The 23,914-nt window shown below is 36.7% G+C and overlaps 1 protein-coding gene across 1 annotated transcript in view; it reads left to right on the forward strand.

The window, feature by feature from the left end:
• The window catches only part of DMD (dystrophin), a 1,970,015-nt gene that overhangs the window by 273,759 nt on the left and 1,672,342 nt on the right, over positions 1-23,914 (forward strand). The window contains exons 5-7 of the mRNA XM_059385278.1: positions 11,531-11,623; positions 19,566-19,738; positions 21,453-21,520. Of these exons, the coding sequence (XP_059241261.1) occupies positions 11,531-11,623; positions 19,566-19,738; positions 21,453-21,520 (334 nt within the window). The remainder of the gene's footprint in view (positions 1-11,530; positions 11,624-19,565; positions 19,739-21,452; positions 21,521-23,914) is intronic.

The raw sequence follows: 23,914 nt of genomic DNA on the forward strand, positions 1-23,914 counted from the left end.
GGTATTAATAAGGGAGGGCACGGATTGCATGGAGCACTTGGTGTGGTGCAAAAACAATGACTACTGTTACGCTGAAAAGAAATTTAAAAAAATTAAAAATAAAATAAAATAAAATAAAAAAGGTGTTTTCTAATATAAACTTCCATATTTGTATAAAATTTTAAAAAGTGCTCTTTGCAAGATAGAAATATGAGAGGGAATAAAGAGCCAAGTCCTCAAAAGCTAAGGCAGCCCACCCTTTATGTCGTGTATTTTGAACTATTCATCATCGAATTATGAAAGATTCAGTACATTCATCTCTCAATGGAAAAATAGATATGATTTATATCTATAAGTCTTAAAATTTTACATAAATTTTAAACACAGTATAAAAGCACATGCTGCAAAAACAGCAAAACTACTTTGTTTTTCCTGCATTTTTGATCATTTAAATGCATTATATTTGGAAGGATTACATAAATATTTGAGGAATTTCTCTTGAACTTAAAGAGAAGTCTCTTTAGCTTGACTGCACAATTGCAGATGTTCTATAAAAAGTGCTTCACACATTTTAAAAGCAAATCCTAGTTGTCTAGAATGTTGGAATGAAATTCTCAGTTACAAGAAATTTAATAGAGAGAAATGTATGGGTACGAAAAGCCAAATAAATAGAAGGGAGAAGTATCTGAATGAGGTCTAAGTATCAGGAAGGATCTTTATATAATAAATTCCAATGCACGATAGTTTCTTAACTGTTAGTCACTGTTTAAGAATCTGGTTAAGGAAATCTACCCAAATTTTTAAAGATGACATTTCATGGTTCCTTTTGAACTCATGTCATTCTGTGTGAAGTCATAAGATTTAATTTGCATAATTTTTTCATTAAACTCACATACTTAGACTGATGAGGAAAACCATGGCTGACCTTTGTCCCCTATCCCTTCCGGAATTCAAAAAAATGTTCACATTGCATTCTGCACATCAAGGAACTAAAGTGACTTCTTAGGATAAATCCTGAAATCTGAAAGGTATTAAAGAACCACATCTTTTGAAACCCATGTGAGGGACCTCCTAGCTCTAACCTAATTTCATTTAGCTGAATGACACAGAATGTGTTTTCATTAGTGTCTGTAGCTTTGAAATTTCCCATGTGATTGTCTAAAAAGGCAAGAAGTGGCTGATACCATTTTTTGGAATGGTGATGGCTCCCATGTTGAATGAGCTATAACTCTACAACTTCCAAGTTAGAACTGCAAATGCTTAAATGATTCACAAACTAAAACTGGGAAGGTTTATCCATCTCCCTGCTCCCGCAAAGTTTAAAAAGTGTGAAAAAATTCATTAAAACTTTATCATAGGAATAGCACTCCCTTGCTGTTATTCATCGTTTTTCTTCCTTCTGCTCTGCCCTAAGAACTTTCATCTTCATTATTTGACCTGGCTATTACGATTATTTTTATGTCAAATGTGCCTCTTACTAAAGTCAATGTGTAGCATTTCACATTCGATGTGCTATTCCTCTTTCTGTAAAGCTAATTAAAAATAATATAAACTGGCCCAGGTCAGTAATCGCCTTTCACTAAACCATCATATTTCAGATATGCTTTAAATCTTATGGTTTTCTTCAGTATTCTTAAATCTTAAATATATCAATATAATGTATATATAAATCCTTTTACTATAACCACCGTGGGATATATAAATTTGACTTGTAGAAAATATTATTGACAATGCTAGACTGCATCTATGCCCTGAAGGAACCTGGTATAAAATAAAACCTGGGATAAAATGAACATTGCTTTCTTGACTAAACAGTGAAAGAGAATTTTTCCTCATAGCTCAGTGGTTAACACACTAATTATATATATATATGTATATATATACATATATATGTATATTTTTCAGATGTTTAGTATCATGTTTAATTTTGTTTTTTTTTTATTTATCATGTTACTTTTATTTATTTTATTTAAAATCTATTAGTTTCGGAGGTAGAATTCAGTGATTCATCAGTTTTATATAACACCCAGTGCTCATTCCATCACGAGTCCTCCTTAATGTCCATCACCCAGTTAAACCATCCCCCCACCTCCCCTCCAGCAGCCCTCAGTTTGTTTCTTGAGATTAAGAGTCTTATAGTTTGTCTCCTTCTCTGATTTTATCTTATTTTATTTTTTCCCTCCCTTCCCCTATGATCCTCTGTTTTGTTTTCCTAATTCCACATATGAGTGAAATCATATGATATTTGTCTTTCTCTGATTGACTTATTTCTTTTAGCATAATACCCTCTAGTTCCATGCATGTCATTGCAAATGATAAGACTTCATTTTTTTTATGGCTGGGTAATATTCATACACACACACACACACACATACACACATCACCTTTTCTTTATCCACTCATCTGTGCATAGACGTCTGGGCTCTTTCCACAGTTTGGCTATTGTGGACATTGCTGCTATGAACACTGGGGTGCAGGTGCCCCTTCGGATCACTACATTTGTATCCTTTATGTAAATATCTAGTAGTGCAATTGCTGGGTCATAGGGTAGCTCTATTTTCAACTTTTTGAGGAACATCCATGCTGTTTGCCAGAGTGACTGCACCAGCTTGCATTCCCACCAACGGTGTAGGAGGGTTCCCCTTTCTCCACATCCTCGCCAGCATCTGTCATTTCCTGACTTGTTAATTTTAGCCATTCTGACTGGTGTGAGGTGGTATCTCATTTTTATTTTGATTTGTGAAATACTTATTATTAACCTTAAAATTACTAAATATATATTTTTGTATGAAATCTAGTGCTTTTGTCTAAGATTAATGTGGGCACAAAAAAGAAATTCCCTCTACTTTGTGTCTTCACATGATAACACTAGACTACTGTATTTTGAAAGTGAATTCATTACGTTTCCTAGGTGGTTTTTTTTTTTTTTTTTTTTTTTTTTTGCAGTTTGTGCATCCTGAGTCAAGGGTTATTTTCCTAAGAGTTGACATTTAAATATTCTATTAGAGCTATAAGAAGGTTCTGTTATAGTAAGACAAATGGTGAGAATTTTCTATCCTCTAAAATTAAGTTTGAATAAAGCTTCTTGCACAGAGAACACTGCAAAACTCTGAGCCAGAATCTAATGTTACATTATGAGTAAAGTCTTAGGCCTATTTTCAGGAACTCATAAAGCCAATCTTCATGTATAAGCGAACTTGTGTCTGTAAAAATTCAATGCATGCTACTTAATTTTCGCACGCAATATCAACTTTCACACTTATTCATTTAGTATCAAATGCTTTCATTCTGCAAACAGGAAAACATAACTTTGGGCATCCTTTGTGACCTCAATATTGAATTTCCTGCTATTCAGTGGTGGTCACAATACTGATACACACACACACAAACACACACACACTGGTTCTATATATTAACATATATGTCATATAAATGTTTTTGTTCTGCTTACTAGACATGTAATTATTCGTTTAACACAGATTTTATTATTTATTTTATTTTTTTTTTTTAAGATTTTATTTATCTATTTGTCAGAGAGAAAGAGAGAACAAGCAGAGGGAGCGGCAGGAAGAGGGAGACGTAGTCTTCCAGCTGAGCAAGGAGCCCAATGTGGGACACTATCCTAAGACCCTGGGATCATGACCTGGGCTGAAGGCAGATGCTTAACCAACTGAGCCACCCAGGCTTCCCCATTTAATATAGATTTTAACATATTTCAGTTTTTGTTTCTCCTTTCCATGATTATTTAGAAATTGGACTGAGAATCCTTGAAAGATGTAACTGCAGAGCACATATCAGGAAGGTATTTAAAAGAAGCCATTGTGCACATGATTATTTAAGAGTAGATAGTAATGATATTGTTTTATAAGAACAACATCATTCTTAGCTACATAGTAGGAAATATGGCATTATCAAAACACCAAGCATGTGAGAATTCAGAGTCAAAATGGGCTAGACTGTCGACATGAGGCATTCAATAGTAATAAAAAGACCATGAACAGTCCCTTTGAGGCATGGCCAAATATCCCTCCCTCTCCTAGAGCCTTAGTGATTATTATTATTTCTTATAGTCCTTGGCAATTTGAAAAGATATAAAACATAACCAAAATAAATAATATTCCTTGCCTAAATGGTGGTATGCAATATTTTTTAATTTAGAGAGAGCCTATTAAAGCACTTAATGAAGAATTCTCTAGATTTAATTAAGGAATTATCTCTCATATCCAGACCTGGTTTTAAATCTGACCTTGTGAAAGCTCCATGTACATTTGGCATTCTGTTTTCTTCTAGGTGAAATGTATATAAAATAATAACTGTCTCATATTTTTACAGTGATGACAATGTGGGCAGTGAAAGCTGTATTCAGGGAGGACCTCATAGGCTTAAGTTTTTTTTTTTTAAGATAGAGATAAAATAAGTATATAACTTCAGAGATTATAAAAGGAAAAACAATAATGAAAAGTAAATTCAAAATAGAAGACTGAAAAATATAGGATGAATTGAGTTCAAAAGCTAGCCCTTTGAATAAATCAACAAAAGAGATAAACCTCTTCTAATCCTAACAAAAAAAATAAGAAGAGAATGAAAAATAGACAAGATTAGTAATGAAAAAGGATGTGCAACCACAGGTTCAGAAGAAACTGAGAGAATATTATAAGCAATTCTGGGAAATTAATTTTGAAAAATCTGAGACATGGATGATCTCCTAGAACAATGCAAATTACTAAAATTGACATAAGAATAGCAGAGAATTAAACTACAACAATTACTTCAGAAAATATTAAGTATTAGAGACTTACCATGGAAATATATACCAGGATTCTCACATGTGAGTTTAACCTAATCCTTAAAGAAAAAGTAATTCCTATATTTTAGGGTATTCCAAAGTATGTAAGAAGATAAAACAATGCAATTCCTTTTGTGATATCAGAATAACTATAGTACCAAAAGTCAGGAAACATAAAATTAAATTAAAAATATATAAGACAATCTCACTTATGAATACAAAATTAGATTGTTGAACTTGATTAAAATATGTCTTACATGTAGTAAATAATACATGTTAGCTACTAGTTGCATAGAGCTTTTAAAATTAAGAAGAAAAAGTATCTATAGAAAAATGAACAAACTGTATTAACAGACAACTTACAGATGAAATTGTAATCATCAGCCATACAAAGAGATATTCCAGAAGAAGTAAGAATCATGGAAATAAATAAACAATGCAAAATCTTTTTACTCATCAGACAGGCAAAATGAAAATCAAAAACATCTATTGCTGGGAAGGGAAGAGCCCATTCATACACATTGCTGGTTAAAATATTAAATGCTAAAACCTTTTTATTAAAAAACAAACAAACAAATCCTACTAAGGTGCCTGGGTGGCTCAGTCAGTTAAGTGTCTGCCTGTGGCTCAGGTCCTGAACCCAGGGTCCTGGGATGGAGCCCTACTCAGTGGGGAGCTTGCTTCTCCCTCTTTCCCTCCCCTAACATAGCCCCCCATTCGTGCTCACTATCTCTCTGTCTCTCTCTAAAAAATAAAAATAAAAAAAGAAAAAGCCATCAAAATTTAAAAAATATATATATATATATGATATATATATGTGTGTGTATCTTTGCTCTAGAAAATACATTCCGGGACTAGCTATTGTAATGATAAAAGCATCAGTTATCTGAGAATTTAGGTACAAGATGTCCGTTGCAATATTATATTAAGTGGCAAAACAAAACAAATATTACAAATGTAGAAACAAAATAAATGTCCACTAACAGGGAACTGGCTAAATACTTTAGGATACGCCTAAACTATGAATCTTATGCAGCCATTAAAATGAATGAATAAAAGGGATTGTTGTTTGGTAAAAGCAATATTCAATAGAATCTGAATAATATGCTATTTTGGGGAGAATATAAAACCCTGCATATTTGTGCCTTTATGATAACACACATACACACTCACATATACAGAGATCATATGAATAGGGAGAAAATATGAAAGTCTTTTAGGTCAGGTTAGGAAAGAAGTCAGGGGAAGAAAGAGGGGCAAGCAAAAACTGAAAAGAAAACTAGCCTCAAGAAAAGCAGGAGAGATGCATGTGTGAGATCTCACTCGCGCATTTCCGTAAAATATATTCATGTGACTATACATAAAGCCATGAAATATTTCTAAAAAGAACAAAAATAGATTACATATACACACATAAATAGAAAACAACACCAAGATTGGTATCTAGTTTGCCACTCAATAGTGGTTATGGTAGTGTTTCTTACAATGCGATACCCCCTTATGGCAACATGACTTAATCAAGTTTGGACCTTTGGATAGGAATGATGATTGGTACAAACTGCAGTGGGATAAGAGCCAGCCCCTGAGGCATATGAAATAGAGAATGTATAAGTGAATCGCCACTTACAAACCATGGTATTTACTTACAGTGCTCTAGGGCAGGGACCACCAATGAATGGGTCCATGTCCCATTGACTCTGATGACATAGTGAATAATACTGGCAGGAAAAAACTAAACTAACAAAATATAATTTTAAATCAACAAAGTTACATAAATTGGATAGCATTATTGTAACTGTCTACAGACTTTCTCCACAAAACTAAGATTTAATGCTCTGCTCTGTTTATTGAAAGTTGACTAAAGAGATGGCTATGTGGTTATCACCACGTTATTTGTAAAGTTGTAATTAAAGATGCAATATGTTATTATAAAATGCACATTTGTTAGAGTTCAGAATTGTGAGAAAGGTTGTTGTCTCTGACAAAAGTTTAAGCTTCTTTGTATTGGTTTTTGAGATATCTATAAATGATCTATGCTATTGTTTAGGGCCTATAACAGTTAGCCGAGATCTATACAATTTTGCTGCTGCTATTGCCTCTCTACTTTATTAACTCCTCTCTAACAGTCAGTTCCTTGTGTGAATTAGGTTTTAAAGATTCTTCATAATCCTGTCCCAGATAGTTGAACAATTTTACCCCATCCCACATTGTCCCTGAGCACAGTACTTCTAAGTCCCAATCAGATAATACGGTTTATCCCATCTCCCTATCTTCGGTCATGTGGGATCTTCTTGGCATGCCTTTTCTGCCTGCCACTTTCTTTCTTCCAGTCTTTAGGTTCCTTCTTCACAGATTCAATAAATACTGAATATCTTCTTGTTCTTTTGCTACCCTGCCATAATATATATTTTCTTTCTCTCCACGGAGTCTCCATGAGACACAGTTACCTATTTTCCCCATTGTTATAAATGTTATTGGAACATCCGTGCACCCTCCTTTAGATATTGTCTATGGCTTCTGTGTGCATGTGTCTTCCAATGGCTTCTTTTATTATTTATTTTTAATGTAATAAAAGAGACCTAACATAAAATTTACCATGTAAAGCAACTTTTTAACCATTTACTTCTGTGACATTAAGTACATTCCCATTGGTATGCACCTAGCAACACTATACATCTCCAAAATTTTCATCATTAAAAAACTGAAACTCTTACCGGTAACTTCCTATTCCCCTTTTCTCCAGGCCCTGATAAGTTCTATTCTACTTTATTTCTCTATATATTTTGACTTTTCTAGGCATCAGATATAAGTGGAGTCATATAATATTTCTCATTTTGTGTCTGGCTGGATATTTTTACTTAACACAGTGTTTTCAAAGTTCGTCTATGTTGTAGCATTTGTCAGAATTTCCTTCCTTTTTAAGGCTGAATAATATTTCATTGTACGTATATATCACATTTTTGCTTGTCCATTCGTTGGTCAATGGACATTTGTGTTGTTTTCACCTTTTGACTATTTTGAGTAACCCTGCTATGAATAATGGTATACAGATATCTGTTCAAGTCCCTGCTTGCTGTTCTTTGGGGATATATCTGGAAGTGGAATTTCTAGATCCTATTTAATTTTAATTAGTTTCTATTGTGTGCCCTGCTATTAGCTTATGAACTTTTTTTTAAAAAAATTATTCAAAGCTGAGCACAGTACCTGGATATAATAGAGATTGGATCTTAGGAGGGATTTTATGACGATAAAGAAAAAGCAGAACTCTCTCCCTGCTGATACAGAGAGAAAGCTTATGAAAGTCGATCTAGGCATGCCTGTTACTTGCTCTAAGTCTCCACAGGATGATCCCTATGGCAAGTCCAAACATAACTACCAGCAGTGATTTCTCCAGTATAGGTCTGTCTCCTAAAAAATAATAATAATAATAATAATCACATCTTCTCCATTAAAGTAACTGAATTTTCAACAATGTATGTCTAATTATCATTCTCACTATAGTTAAGTTCCAGAAAGCAAGAACATTTTTTCTCCTTTGTGCTCTAAGTACATCAGTGCCTGACATGTATCCAAAATGTATTTGTTGAATGAATGCATCAGTGAATCAAATGATAAATTTATAGTAGCTTTTCCATGTGGAGGAACTCCTTCCTTTTCTGCCACATAAGAAATCTCCAAGTGAAATGTAGATCATGGTTCTTTCTTGTTTTTGAGCTATTAATCTCCCCTGGGATCTCTATTTTTTGTTTCCCTAATAAATTCTAGAAACTTGTTGTATTCTACTTTGTTCAGTTCAACAATATTATAGCAAATTATTATTCACCTGTATAGGACAAATTTATGTGAATGCTCAGTAATTTGAAATATTAAAATTAACAATAGCATACTGAATTAGGGCAAACTTGCATAGGCTCCTCCTGAAATTCAAGTGTACAACAGAAAGCATCTGCACTACAGAAATAAATAGACATGTAATACCTTATACTGGCAGTATCGCTTTGACTTTCCTCTACCCAAGAAAGTCAAAGTCTTTCATATTAACCAGTTTTCAGGACATCCGTTTATCCACTTCTCAACTGAGCTTTAGTGAAATGTCTATTTTCATACTACTTCAGGCTGACTTCTCTGGAAATTCCTGATGGTACCAATCCTCACATCTAATGATTGCATAGCTCAGTAATATCCTCTACTATAAAATATATGTGGAATTCAACTCTGGACTTGTATCTTGATCTTCTGCCCTTGTTCAAATGATTCTACATTATTTTCTATATTTTTCATTTGTTTTAAGCCACCACACCAATAATGTTTATATTGTTGGGATACTAAAATAATTTTGATTATTTGATTATCCACTAGGCCTGTAAGTAAGTTTATAGGAGGTGTAATTGGGAGTGATTTGACAATTATACAAAAGGGTATCCTTTTTTATTGTTTTCACCTGGATTTCCCAGAAAGCTTCATATTTTCAAGTTGTAATAACATTTAGAATATTAAGGTGAATGATAAGGAATATAATTCGCCATTGAGCGAGAGAGTGGCAAACCCATCTTACTTAAGGAATAAATAAATGGGAAAGACAGATCGGAGTGACACGTTGACCAGTAAGGGTTTAGAGCCTGAGAAGATGAAAGGTTTAATCAAAATGACTCGTGGCTATTTAGAGAAGATATCCAGGGAGGATGAGGAGTGGGCAACTCTCTCAGGTTGCTGCCCTCAGGACAGGACAAATTGGCAGGATCCTTGAGGCAACCAAAAGAAATTCAACCAAAGGGAATAGTCAGCCAAAGACAGTAAATGGGGAAAGAAATCTGAGTTACTTCTTAACCCTCACTACTGTTCTAACAGTTTCACACCCACTCTATAGACCTTAATCTGAAGGTACTTATTTGTTTTATTTTGATGTATTATCCTGTTAAAGTATCCCCAGATGCCCATTTTTTAGATAATCTTCTCACTTTGAGATAGTTGTAAATTCTCATGTAGTTGTAAGCAATAATAGCGAGAGATCCTTTAGCCAAGATTTATCCCAGTGGTAATATACTGTAAAACTATGGGATGATATTACTACACACATCAGCATTGATATAAGCCACTCGTACTATTCATAGTTCCTGAATTTTGCTTGCACTCACATATGCATACACAGGTATTTTTAATTCTGTGCATTATCACACATGTACAAGTGTGTATCCACCATCACAGACTAGATGCAGAACTCATCCATCACCACAAGGATCCCTCGAGCTGCCCTTTCATTTTTTTAAATTTTTATTTTTAAAGATTTTATTTATTTGAGAGAGAGAGAGAGAGAGGTTGACTGGGGTGAGGGGCAAAGGGAGAAGCAGACTCCCTGTTGAGCAGGGAGCCCGATGTGGGGCTTGATCCCTGGACTCTAAGATCATGACCTGAGCCAAAGGCAGACACTTAACTGATTGAGCCACCCAGGGGCCCTTCATGCTGCCCTTTTATGACCACCTCCACCTACCCAACTCACTCACCCCGATCTCTGGCCTCTGGCAATTGCTACCCTTTTCTCCATTTCCAGAACTTTGTCTATTCAAAACTGTTATATTGAATCCATACTATACATCACGCTTTGAGATTGGCTTTGTTTTTTCAACTCAGCATACTTCCCATGAGATTCACCCAAGTTACTCTGTGTGTCAGTAGTTTGTTCCTTTTCATCGTAGAGTGGTATTCCATGGTATGGATGTACCACAGCTTGTTTAACCATTCATGCTTGAAGGGCATGTGGGCTGTTCTCCCAGATGGCTGCATTTGACTGTTACAAATGAAGATGGTATGAACACATGCACATAGATTTTATATAAATATAAGTTTTCGTTGCTTTGGTATAAAAGCCTAAGAGCCCAATTGCTGGATTGTATGCTAAACCCATGCTGAGTTTTGCAAGAAAGTGCCAAAATGTTTTCCAGAGTGCCTGTGCCATTCATTTCTTCCAGCCATGCATGAGTGATCCAGTTTGTCCATATCCTCAGTGGGATATGATGTTGTCACTATTTTAAAATTTTAGCCATTATGATGGGTATAGTGTTAGCTCATTGTGGATATAAATTGCATTTTCTTAATGGTTAATAATGCTGAACATCTTCTCATGCACTTATATGTCTGATGCTTATGTTTAACCTGACTCTGCCTAAACATATTAGAAACATAAAGGACAGGAGACAGGATTTAAAGCAAACTTTAATTTTTTTTTTTTTAAATTTTGATTCCCAAACCCAGTCATAGATAGAACAAAGAGAGCTCACCATAGCTCCATTATTTATTAGAATTTGAATATATGTTTCTAAAGCAAGGGCATTTTAGTTAAATTCAGCTATGACTGATTATAATAGCACTCCTTTGAGCAACATCAAAGGACTGATGAAATTTCTTTTTATTGAGTTTCAACTTTGTATTAGGAATCAGTTATTAATTTTAGGCATCCTTTATGAATTATCATTGTTATACATGTTATTTGAAGATATTCTGATTGGACTCTTTAATCTGCAGTAATCTATTTATATACTAAACGTACATTCATTTCCTATCTCTTTGTAAATGTGTCCAGGGGCACTTGTTTGTTAAAAAGAGTGCATTGAAAAATGCATTTTGTTTCATTTTTAGATTATTTTTTAAAAGCTGTAATAATGCTTAGGCTCTGAAAATAGCTAAATGCAATTACCTTCACATTTTGTTTTCTTTCCAAATAGACATTTTGTCTCTTTCCTTCAAATGTTTTCTCTTTATCTTTAACAGGTTGATTTAGTGAATATTGGAAGCACTGACATAGTAGATGGAAATCACAAACTGACTCTTGGTTTGATCTGGAATATAATCCTCCACTGGCAGGTAAGAATCCTGATGAATGTTTCCTTTTTGTGTCAAATGTTGCTGATCCTTCCTTTCATTTTTACCCTTCACCTGCAAAGCAAACATACATACCTCTAGCAATACAAAGCCCCTGTCCATAGCACTGCCTTTCAAACTGGCACAACTGATGTCATTTGAAATGTGAAGGATCATCAAATTATAAAACAGGTTCTAGAACATTTGCAGAAACATTTTTTTTCTAAATTTTATTTCCACGTGTGGAGATGAGCCAAAAAATATCTTATCAATAGGTTAATAAAAATATTTTTCACAAATATGTGTCTTCTATAACTTGTCCTCATGGGAAACTACGTAATTTCGTAAAAACTATTAATCACTACCAAATGAATGAGACTTTACAAATCCTTTGTATTCCTCAACATAAATTAATGTCAATAAAAGATTGGTGGGATATTATTATCTATATATATATATTGTACATACAAACTAACTTCATAATCTGCTTTCAGAATTGCATTTTTTTCTAAATACCTCCGCATAGGGTTTTCTGAATGTCTATACTTATTGGACCTCTGTAAAACAGATCAAAGGTCATTTGGTTTAGAGAAAAGAGTATACATTTTTTCACTCAGACCAGCATGGGCTGAAATTTCAATTCTCCCATTCACCATCTGGTAGTGACATTGGGTATAATGCCATCCGTTTCTGGGCCATAATTCCCTCACTGTCAAAATAGAAAAATAATAATTAACATGTATATTTCTTGTCAGGATTAAACAAGAGATCATCTGCAAGGCAGTGCACTATGCCATTGTCACTAAAGGTGTATCATATGAATAATTTTGATTGCTTGGATTTTTCTACTCATATGTTAAGACTCTGAAGGAAAATTGGGATGTCTGCTTTTTTACTAGCAGAGATTAATTTTTTTATAAAACAATTTTGATATGTAGTTTATATATCATAAATTTACCCATTCTAAGTATAAAATTCAAAGCGTACGGACTGGTTTAGTTCTCTTTCCCAGGGCTTCTCAAATTATTTTGAGTAAGGAATGGTTTTTTCCCCAATCCATCAAAGATTTTTGGGATATTTGCAAGGTTGTAAAATCATGAAAACAATTAATTTTAGCACGTGTCCATTTTATGCTTATTTATGGTCACACCCCACTCCAACCCTCAGCCCTGGGCAACCATTTATCTATTTTCTGTTCCTATGTTTGCCTTTTTGGACATTTCATGTCAATGAAATGATATAATAAGTGTTCTTTTATATATAGTTTCTTTAACTGAACATAATCTTTGAGGTTTATCCTTATTGTAGCAAGTATCACTACTTCATTTAGTAGGGTTGACTTAACTTAAACTGTACTTTGCTCCTGCTCAGAGTCAGTATATAGACCAGAAGGATACCTATTCAACTCAGCAGGTGAACTGACCCACATATCGAGCCAATTGACGCCCATATCCTTTTGTTCGAAACACTCTGAGCAGGCTCAATCTTATATCACAGCAATATGGGAAGAGATCAGAGCGCCCGGGTGGCTCAGTGGGTTAAAGCCTCTGCCTTTGGCTCAGGTCATGATCCCAGGGTCCTGGGATCAAGCCCCATATCAGACTCTCCGCTCAGCAGGGAGCCTGCTTCTGCCGCCCCCCACCCCCCGCTGCTTGCATCTCTGCCTACTTGTGATCTCTGTCAAATAAATAAATAAAATATTTTTTAAAAATATGGGAAGAGATAGAGGACAGCATAGTGGATGACGACAGAAAACAGAGCATGAGAATTTTAAATGAACCCGAGATTCCCAATTTTGGGCCTTTTCCACATAGTGATGGTGTCAAATAAAATGAGCAAGGCAACATAGGGCCCCCCCACCAAACTGGTTTATTTCTGTTGCTGAGTACTTCTCAAATTCTCTTGAGGAAAGAACAGTTTTTTCCCCTTTTCCATTGTGTGTAAATCATAATAACACTGAAGCACTACAAAAATGAAATAAAAAGATACCGAAAACCCAAGCCATTTTAAAATTAAACTCAACAGATGTATGAGAACCTTATAAAATTGTTACAGAAGTTACTAATGGACTATTGTATTTATCTTATGATCTAGTAACAAATAGTTCATGGAGGGACCCCATCTTGCAGAAGACACTAAAGTTGCATAGATGTTGGTCATGACAGAGCCGGCATGAAAAGTTAGGCATGCACAGAGACCCAAAAGGCTATTGTAATTGTATTTTTGACCCAAACTGTCTCTGATATGACCTCACACTTATTTTCTTGAAACCCTTTCCAACTCTATCTCCAATCATTGCAATATAGTTTCAAAACTACCCTGATACTTTTTTTTCATTTGCTTGTGAGCTTGCTCATTTTTTGAAAATTAGCATATAGAGGGGACTTTCATATTATGGAATACCAGAAGGAATGATTTTACACTCTTTCCTTGTCTAAGACCTCTCTTAGAGTCTGTTATTTTACACTGATGTCCTTGAGTCACCATATCCTCGTGATTGCAAGGATGTAGACTCTTCTCAGCCTCTGCCTCCTTATCTTATCTCTCTTCTATCACCCTGCTTAGTTCTCTTAAAACTACTAAAAATGCTTACAAAAATTCTTCCTGCACAATACTCATCGTAACCCATTGAATCCCAGGAGGTGTTTTCACTGAGAATAGGTATTTGCCTTCCTATTAAGTAGTCAAAAAAGCCATTGAATCTCAGCACCGACCAACCTAATGTACTTTCTGGATCTAACAGATTGAAAATGGCATTAAGAGATGGAAGGATGTGAATCTTTTGTTCCAGTGCCACATGGTATGTTACTACCAGTGCCATGCGGACTTCTCTTTGCACTTGTAAAAGCTCAGGAATGCCTACCCTATCTTTCCGGTCACTGTTTTTTTTTTTTTTTTTTCCAGTTTCCATGTAAATAAAATTGTTAGTCTGAAAAATAATGCCTCTATTGAGAAATAAACAGCTCTGGACAAAACTGTGAAACAGACAACGTGTGTTAGGCATCTTTTTCTTCTTTAAGTGCAGACCTTCCTTTTTAGGGTGGTCAGCTCAGCTCTTACAACCAGCTGGAGATACAAACATATCCTGCAAACAGTAGTGTGCTATTTGAGGTCAGGTCCCCCCCTTTGCTGGCTAAGTCAAAGGAGATACTCAAATCCAGGGCTACTTTAAATGGCAATGTTTATTTATTTATTATTTGCCCATCATACAAGACAACGATGGTTTTGGTGCTGCTGAAAGCCCTTGCTGTAAACTCCTGCCTACCTAACGCCTTGGATGCAAGACAGTTCTTGCTCCAGTTTCCTTCACACACCCATCCTTCCCTTGGAGAAGACTATCTGTACTCCTCTCTACTCCTACCCCTCCACTATGGCTCCTTGTCATCACAGGATGGATTGTGGAAAGTAGACCTTGAATTTAGCAGGCAGGACATTCATTAAGGCACACCTTTGGGACGAGTACTTGAGGGAGTGAGAAGCACTGGAACTGAGATATCCCCTCCCCTCCTCCCAGCAAGGGCTGTTTGCAACCCCACGGGGAACTGGAAGCTAGAATAGCCCTTCAGCTTTGTCTTCAGTGGGGCTGACGTGGCTGAGTCTTTATACCATTTCCCTTCATCAGTCCCTAGATGTGGGCTGCCCTAGGAAGGGCTTGACTCTGCCAACTCACTGGGTTCCTGAGAGGACTCACAGCAGTGGGCTTTGACAGCTGCAGCAACACGCCCTTTTAAAGGACAATCTTGGTGCTGCATCTCTATCATACCTTCTTTTTTTTTTTAAGATTTTTATTTATTTATCAGAGAGAGAGAGGGGGAGAGAGTGAGCACAGGCAGACAGAATGGCAGGCAGAGGCAGAGGGATAAGCAGGCTCCCTGCTGAGCAAGGAGCCCGATGTGGGACTCGATCCCAGGACTCTGGGATCATGACCTGAGCCGAAGGCAGCTGCTTAACCAACTGAGCCACCCAGGCGTCCCTCTATCATACCTTCTTTACCCAGTTAACTCCTAGTCATTTTTTGAAATCACTGCTCATTTCAACTTTTTCCTTTTAAAAATAGACGTATAGCTGTACACACACACACACACACACACACACACACACACACATATTTGTTTAAATTGATTTTCTTGCTTAGGGACTGTATGCCCAAAAGTTAGAAAAATTTTCTGCTTTAAGACTCACTTTAGGACCAACTCAGTGTCTGACTGAAAGTTGATCCTTAATAAAGATTTCTCGGTAATTGCCTTTTAAGTAGGAAAAGAACCGATTATCTTACATTACCCTTTATTATTACCATTATTATTTTCTTAGCAACATTTGTACCCAAATAGAAGAAGCAGTAGTGAGGCTGAGGCTGATAAGCTGAATTAATGACATAATGATGCTAAAGAAGTTTTGGATTAAATACCGTGTTGTCCTTTAACATTACGTGCATAGAGAGCAATCTGGCCAAAGCATTTCACAAATGAAACCAATTCATCATGGGAGGGTTGCCCAATCAGTGCAGCTCACCACCATGGAGCCAGTAGGTGCTGAGCCCAGCCCTGGTTCAGCACAGGACACAAAAGTCTATGTCTTGTAATCACTGTGCATGGAGATTGTTCACCTAATAACTTTAGAATATGATAAGAAAATGATATAGCTTACATAACTATTCGCCCTATTTATTCACTGAATAACTGACTAAATAAGCAGGTCAGAAGGAATTAAGAAAACTGCATAATCTGCCTCTAAATAATAGATTTAGCTATCAAGGGATCGTGATAAATATATGCAAAGATTTCACATCTTCAAATCATTACCACATTTACAAAGTATCATCTCAAATCCTTTTTAAGTATTTTAACGTTATATTTAACAGTCTATCCTAAAATTTGCATTGACTCTTTCATAAAAAGATGACTAACATTGGAGATATAAAATATGTATTTTCCCCTGAGGCCTTTGTTAACTTCTACATGGATAAAGAAGCAAAATAAAATGTCATATTTAGAATATATGATAAATATTCATCATCTGAACAAATGTTGGTAGTATATGGACCTTACACTTTCCAAAAAGAAAGCCCTTAGTGGTAAAAACTCAACACATTTACTTATATATTTCCTTCAGGTATACGATAAGGGGCCTGACTTATATTTAAAAAGTAGCCTAGTAATTATGATTCTACTAGAATATATAGACAGTTTTTCTATAATGTGGTGTCACTGCATTTTTGAAACACAGAAAAGTGTTGAGAATGGATTTCTGCTTCAGATTAGTTAGAAGAATGAGACTCGGAAATACATCATTTGCACAAAGCTTAGGAGAGAATCCCATGCACAGAAACTAATAAAAATAAAACCAAGAGTCTGGCCTTTTTCTCCCTTCCCACGGCCTGGGTTTCCACCTCTCTCCAGTCTTCTGGTAGGAGCAGGAGGGAGGCAGAGCTTCATCGCCCGCAGAACTTGACCCTGACCCCAACCTGAAACCAGACCAGAGCCAGGGCTTCCAGTGCGGGCTGCCAGGGCTTCCAGGGCTTCCAGTGCGCCCTCTGGTGCTAGCTCAAGGACCGCCTCCTGCTGGCTGAGTCATGGGGGTACTTGGTCACCTCTGCTGTGTGGTGTCCTCAGCAGCCCCCTTCCAGCCCGCGCCGATGTAGGACTTCTGCCGGCCCTCTCCCTCCCCTCGCTGATGCCCTGCGGCTGACAGAGGTAGGGCTTGCACTGTTTCACCATGGACTTCCTACACAGTGTCGCGGTGGTCCTCGTCTATCTATCTCCCTTGTAGGATCAACAAGTTCTCCGATGGGGCTTTCAATGCAGCGAGGTCCCCTGGCTTCTTTGCCACCTTCCTGCTTGTAAGGGGCAAATGATCTTTAAAGATGGGGCCAGGTTCCTCAGAGGAGGAGACACTGCAGGCGAGAGCCAGAAAGGCTGAAGAAGAAAAAGTGCCGACTCTGTGGCCTCTGAAGTCCTGCCAGTGCCTACAACCCTAGCCACACGGGCCATCAGCCCTGCCTCCTCTGGCTGGAGTGTGGCCAGGAGACAATGTGTGCTGGGACAGGGGCTGTGACTTCTCCAGGAGCAGCGGCGGAAGTCCCGAACAGAGTGGCCCACCCACAGCCCCAAGGTGATTACACAAAAGGACACCACTTGGCCTAGCTCCATCTAAGCACTCTGCCTGTGAGGGCATCTTGAGTATTCCTCCCCTTCTCCCTACATCTGCTGCACATCCTTAAGCCCTTAACCTCTCTGCCTAAAACAAGAGTAAGGGGACAAGGCAGGCAGAGCCTGTTACCTGACACAGGAAGCATTTTGTACCGCAGGAGGAGAGAGGGTGGGGGGTGCGAGAACTAGTAAGACAGCCCTCCAGGCACCAGTGGTTTTGTCTGCATTTGGTGCCCCTGCTCATAGCAGGCACTTTGTTGAGAATGATCCTTCCAAGATTCTTTTCTTCAGAGAGTACCAGGTCCCTCTTCAGTCTTCATACTGACCTTTGCCCTGTCATCTAGGAGAGAATGGGTCTCTGTGACAGTAACTGACACCTCACGTATTTGGAGAGCATGCCTTCTTCAGGTGACATGACTCTTCTAAGACTGTTTCAAAGAAGAGCTCTTAGATTCGTTTATCAGGTCCAGAATATTAAGAACACCATGAAATAACAGTGACAGCATCCTGGGTTGCTTTGCGGGGGCGGCGGGAGTGGGAGCACCAGCCCTGTGCTTCTGGACACCAGAACGGGTCTCTCACCTCCTCTGGAGAGGTAAGATGTGCCTCTAGGGACCTACACTGTGTATGTATGGATGGATTTTGTAACATATTTTTTTTTTTCTGTAAAAGCAGTATCTTAAATGTCATTTCCTATAACCGAAGAGGCTGCATAAATGAGCCAAAGTTCTGGATCCATGTTTTGAGCATTTGTAACCTTTGTTTTTCTATTGCATGTGAAGCTCTGTCCTAAAAAAAAGCCATAACAAATGAAACCAAACTGACTACAGAACAAAAACAAACATAACAACTCAAGGCAATACATTCACAGTTTTTAGGGATAAATACTTTTTCTTTTGCTGATTTTTTTGTGTTCTTTACTTTAAATAGGCAAACTCATTTTTCTGTTCTTTTTTTTCATTTTGGTCAGTAAACATAATTTGCATTATTTTAAGTAATAGTATAAACCTAGGGATTTTATTTTACTGTAGTTGTCCTTTAATTCTTAAAACAAACTTTTACATTTAAGAAACAGGCCTAAAAAAGATTAAATGGCCCAATTAGCACAATTTGTTAATAGCAAATGTAAAATTTGAACCTAAGTTTAAATTAAATAAGCTCATTCTCCTAGCCACCATGCCATTATTTCTCTCCTAAAAACACTAAAATTAAGTCCTCAGTCAATAACAAGTCTGATGTTTTTGTGTACTCTTCTCTAGTATATACACTGAAAGAAGATAAGCAATTCTAAAAGCACAAAATCAATAGTTTAATGTGACAGAATCCAGGACTGATATTAAATGTGTACAGTAAATGGTGTATCGTGACACCAACCAATCAGAATACATTCCTAAGTAATTAGAATGGACTCCGTCCTGGTAGAATCTATTATTCCTCATTACTAATTGACTCTAAAATTTCTATTACCTATTACCAAACATTAGGACATTTATTTTTTTTTTTTAAAGATTTTATTTATTTATTTGACAGACAGAAATCACAAGTAGGCAGAGAGGCAGGCAGAGAGAGAGAGGAGAAAGCAGGCTCCCTGCTGAGCAGAGAGCCCGATGGATGCGGGACTCAATCCCAGGACCCTGGAATCATGACCTGAGCCAAAGGCAGAGGCTTTAACCCACTGAGCCACCCAGGCGCCCCACATTAGGACATTTAAATTTGAGTTTGTGTGGTTCTTGTTCAGGGAATGCATTTTCTCATGAAATTCTTATTTTCTTATGAAAATTTCTTTCCACACATAGGTCAAAAATGTAATGAAAAATATCATGGCTGGATTGCAACAAACCAACAGTGAAAAGATTCTCCTGAGCTGGGTCCGACAATCAACTCGTAATTATCCACAGGTTAATGTCATTAACTTCACCACCAGCTGGTCTGATGGGCTGGCTTTGAACGCTCTCATCCACAGTCATAGGTAAGGAGACTACTGAGATATTGACTAATTTTTGTAAGTATTGATTTTGAGACGGATTATCTTTTTCTTAAGTGTGATTCCAGCTCATTTTCTACTATGTGACATGTTATGTACTTAACCACATTGATCTGACTATCAATTGGAATGCACCGAATAAAAATATCCTATTTTTTATGTGATATATCATTTCGTTGTTGAAATATTAAAATACTGGAGCATGAATGTGGTTATGGTGGGAGGGAGAGGGGACCAGCATGTTTGAAATTCAGACTTTTCCTGAAAATCAAGGTTATATTCTAAGTTGGGGAAGAATGGTGTTGGTCTTTGTAAACAGATTCCGTGTTAGTATTGTATGTATTTTTTTATATTTCGGGATTAAAAGAGGCTCTGAACATCTTAGCAAGCAAGGCAAAGAGCAGACCACAATTAATTCTATGACTCAGTGCTTAGAATATCAAAAGAAACAATTGCTCTGGAACAGCAGGGCAATTGCTTTAAAAGCACTGAAAGAGAGTTCTGTGGATCTTCGTAAAAAGAACTCATTGTGATACAGTGAACCAAATGTTCTTAACCGTATTCCATACACTGTTACATTTTCTAAGATAACAAAATCATTGTTTGCTTTTTTCTTGTATAAAGAAGCTTAGTAAATGAATTATTAACAGGTCAATAAAAAGCAAAACAACGTGGGAAATACGTACATATAATGCAGTCATTTATATTATATGTAACATAGAAATATATATTCTATGTATAATACATTCACGCTAAGGGATATCTGCTTTGGTTTTCCTGTTACCCATCTCTTTTATCCAGCTCAATCCCCAGGGTCAAATACATTGCCTTATTAACTGTGTTTGAAATGCCACTGGACAGCATCTGTCCTGATTTTCAAAGCAGCTTATCTTTTTCTCACTTTGATCTTTCTTTTCTTGGCGAGTCTCCCATTGCCCTATGCCAGTCTTGTTTCTAGAAAAGTCCAGAATATAAATTTTCTTCGTGCTAAAGCTCAATCCAAGAACAAATGCTCTCTCAATAAGCAGCTTTGTCAGGTGTCTTGCTCCAGCTGGATTTAATTAACCCCATCCAGACTGAATTTCCAGGTGAATGACTCAGCAACGTGATTTTCAAAAGGAGGCAAGCTTACACTCATTTGGCATGTTAAGCAGTGTTAACACGTTGTTTTTCCTAAGTATGACACGAAGAAAAATACTGCACAGCTTCAATACAGCCAGATGAGAAGGAATAGAGGCATTCATTCTGCATGATAAGTCAGTGCAGATTTATGCAGCCACATGCTTCACAGTAACGGCCTGAACATATTGATCTTGCTGTTCATGTACACGTTTGCAGATGAACAGAAATATCGAGGATCAGGTTAGACAGTCCTTGTTGGCTCTTCAGCATTTTCCTTTCAAGTGGAAGGCTTCAGTCCTGCCAGCATGTTCACACACTACGTTCGTTTGTTAATATTGTATTTCATAATTTCAGAATATATTTGTAATACAGTAAACATTTCCAGATTGCCCTGCTGCAGCTGTCCCTGACCCACTCTTTCTCTCTCAGAATATCATTTATATCTTCTCTCCTGTCATATTGAATGAATCATCAGTAACTCCCTTTTCATACATAACATAGTTACTTTTCAAGAGGTTTCTCACAGTTGATAATGCTCTTTCATGAATCATCTCCCTCTTCTTTTTGTCTTTGACAGATGTTCATATTGTTTATCTAAAGAAAAAAAAATGCTTGGAACTTTCTGTTCCAAGGTGATTGTCCTTGGTAAGCTTAGGAATGTCACGAGGTGTTCTGATTTCAATAATTGAGTGACTAAGCTCTATAGAACAATGGCATGCACTTATTATAGAGCATAGGGATTGACAAAGAATCTTGCCAAAGATTAGGGTATTGATGGCTTTATGTCTATTTAAGGCTAAATCTTATCTTAATATGTAGGAAATTAGAAGTATTATATGAAAGCACAAGCTGACTATAGTATAGTTAAAAGGAAGACAGATTCTACTTTTGTGGGAAAACTAAAGGATACTTGACTAGAAAGAGCTCAAAATATATGATAAGTTGCAATAAGTATGATGTTACAATTAAATTTTCTTACTAATTCTTCATTTTAATTTATTACCATAGAGATAACATAGCATGTGGTTTAAAAAAAAAGTGAGACATAGGGGGGTGCTAAGGAAAAAAAAAACCTGAATATGTCTTCATGACCCCAACCCCACCCCATCACGATCCACTTCCTACAAATGCTTACTGTTGGCAACTTCTTTTATTCTTTCTCAGTTTTCATAAGTATGTATTTTTATTTCCTGATAATTGGTGTCTGGCAGTAGATGGATTTACTCCTTGATATGAAGCCCACAAATATTATCTCTTAACCCCATCTATTTCTAATTTGATTACTATCATATAATCATTTCATTCTTTTAAAAAATCTCTTAAAGAATTTATTTGAGAGAGAGAGTGCACACAGAGTGAGAAGCAGACTTCCTGATGAGCAGAGAGCCTGATGCAGGGTTTGATCCCAGGACCTTGAGATGATCTGAGCCAAAGGCAGATGCTTGACTGACAGAGCTACCCGGGCACCCCTGATCATTTCATTCTTGAAATTGTTGCCTGCTTTACTTTAAGTGGTCTTGGTGTACCTTGTTTCATCAGGTTTAGACAAGATCTGTTGACTACCATATATAACAGATGACAAATGATCACATTTGCACTTCCTCCTCTTCTCTCCTCGCCACTTTCCATTTTGTTATTATAATATTCTTAGAAAAATGTCTTTGGAGTATAGCTGACATGCAATGTTACATTAGTTTCAGGTGTACAGCATAGTGGTTCAACAACTCTATACATTATGCTATGCCCAACTCAAGTGTATCTACCATCTGTCACGATGCAATGCCATTACAGTATCATTCACTACATTCTCTCTGCTATGCCTTTTATTCCCTTGACTTACTCCTTCTGTGACTGGAAGCCTGTATCTCTCATTCTCTTTCACCCACCCCACCCACCACCCTCCTGTCTTATAGTATTCTTGAATTGACAGTGTCTGTAACATTTATATATGTAGGTTATGGGTGTGTTTGGCATGAGTCTGCAAGTTGAAAATGCATTACTGCTATTTCACAAATATAATTTACTTTAGAACAAAGTAATAGAAGTTAATGTTTAGTAAGTTAATGATATTTTGTAGGCACTTTTCTAATTAAAATATCCCACCTGTTTTTCATGACATAGATACTATATAATTAGCCCCATTGCACATATTGGGAAACTGAGGCACAGACAGGGTGCATTATTTACCTTAGACTATTTGGTTAATATGTGGCAGAGCCAGGATTTGAATTTATAGAGGGCTCTGCTTATTTACTAGGCTATGTTGTCTTCTTCAACTTGTCTGTTTCCTCAAAAGACTGGTGAATTTTGGTTGGCATTCCTATTTATGGATTCAGATTTGGGTCAGTAACTTTCTTCTGCAGTTGGTTAGTCTTACAATTCTTTATGCATTTGGAACTCAGAGTCATTTAAAATGTTAATTAATAATAAATTTTAATGATTTAAAATGTTAATTTTAAGGCTAGAATAGACCACAAAGGCCATTCAGCACATTTTTTTTTCCTTTTTAAAATGAAAACACTGAAGATCAAATAGATAATATGACTTAGATAGCTCCTCACCCGGGTGATTAGTTCATGGCCAAGAGGAGAAGGGCATATAGGGAGAAGGGTTAGAATGAATAAGCAACTCTAATCTTTTTCATCCTACTGATTTAACCTTGTTGATTGTACTACAGGTGAGAAAGCTAGTTTCCCACACTCTCCCACCTATAAACTTTCGCATTTCCCTTGCTGAGAGGTGTAGAAAAGAAGGTAAGGCAGAGGTTGCATAGTGAAGTTAAAACTTTCCCCAAAGAGTCTAGAATTTAATTTGTATTTCTAATAGTCTTACCACTACTAGAGTCAGCTCCCAACTTATACATATTTTAGGTTCTAAAATACTGTTAGCTCTTCCGGGTGACTTGGAGTATAGAGGGCACATTATACTTCCTAAGAAGTAGACACAATTCTGGTAAATTAATCAGGGTAGCTTTAAGGGGGCTTAAGTGGGTAGAAGAAGAATCAATGAAACAAGATGGAATTGGGAGGGAGACAAACC

This window comes from Mustela nigripes, chromosome X (assembly GCF_022355385.1).
Source record: "Mustela nigripes isolate SB6536 chromosome X, MUSNIG.SB6536, whole genome shotgun sequence".
Classification (NCBI taxonomy): Eukaryota; Metazoa; Chordata; class Mammalia; order Carnivora; family Mustelidae; genus Mustela; species Mustela nigripes.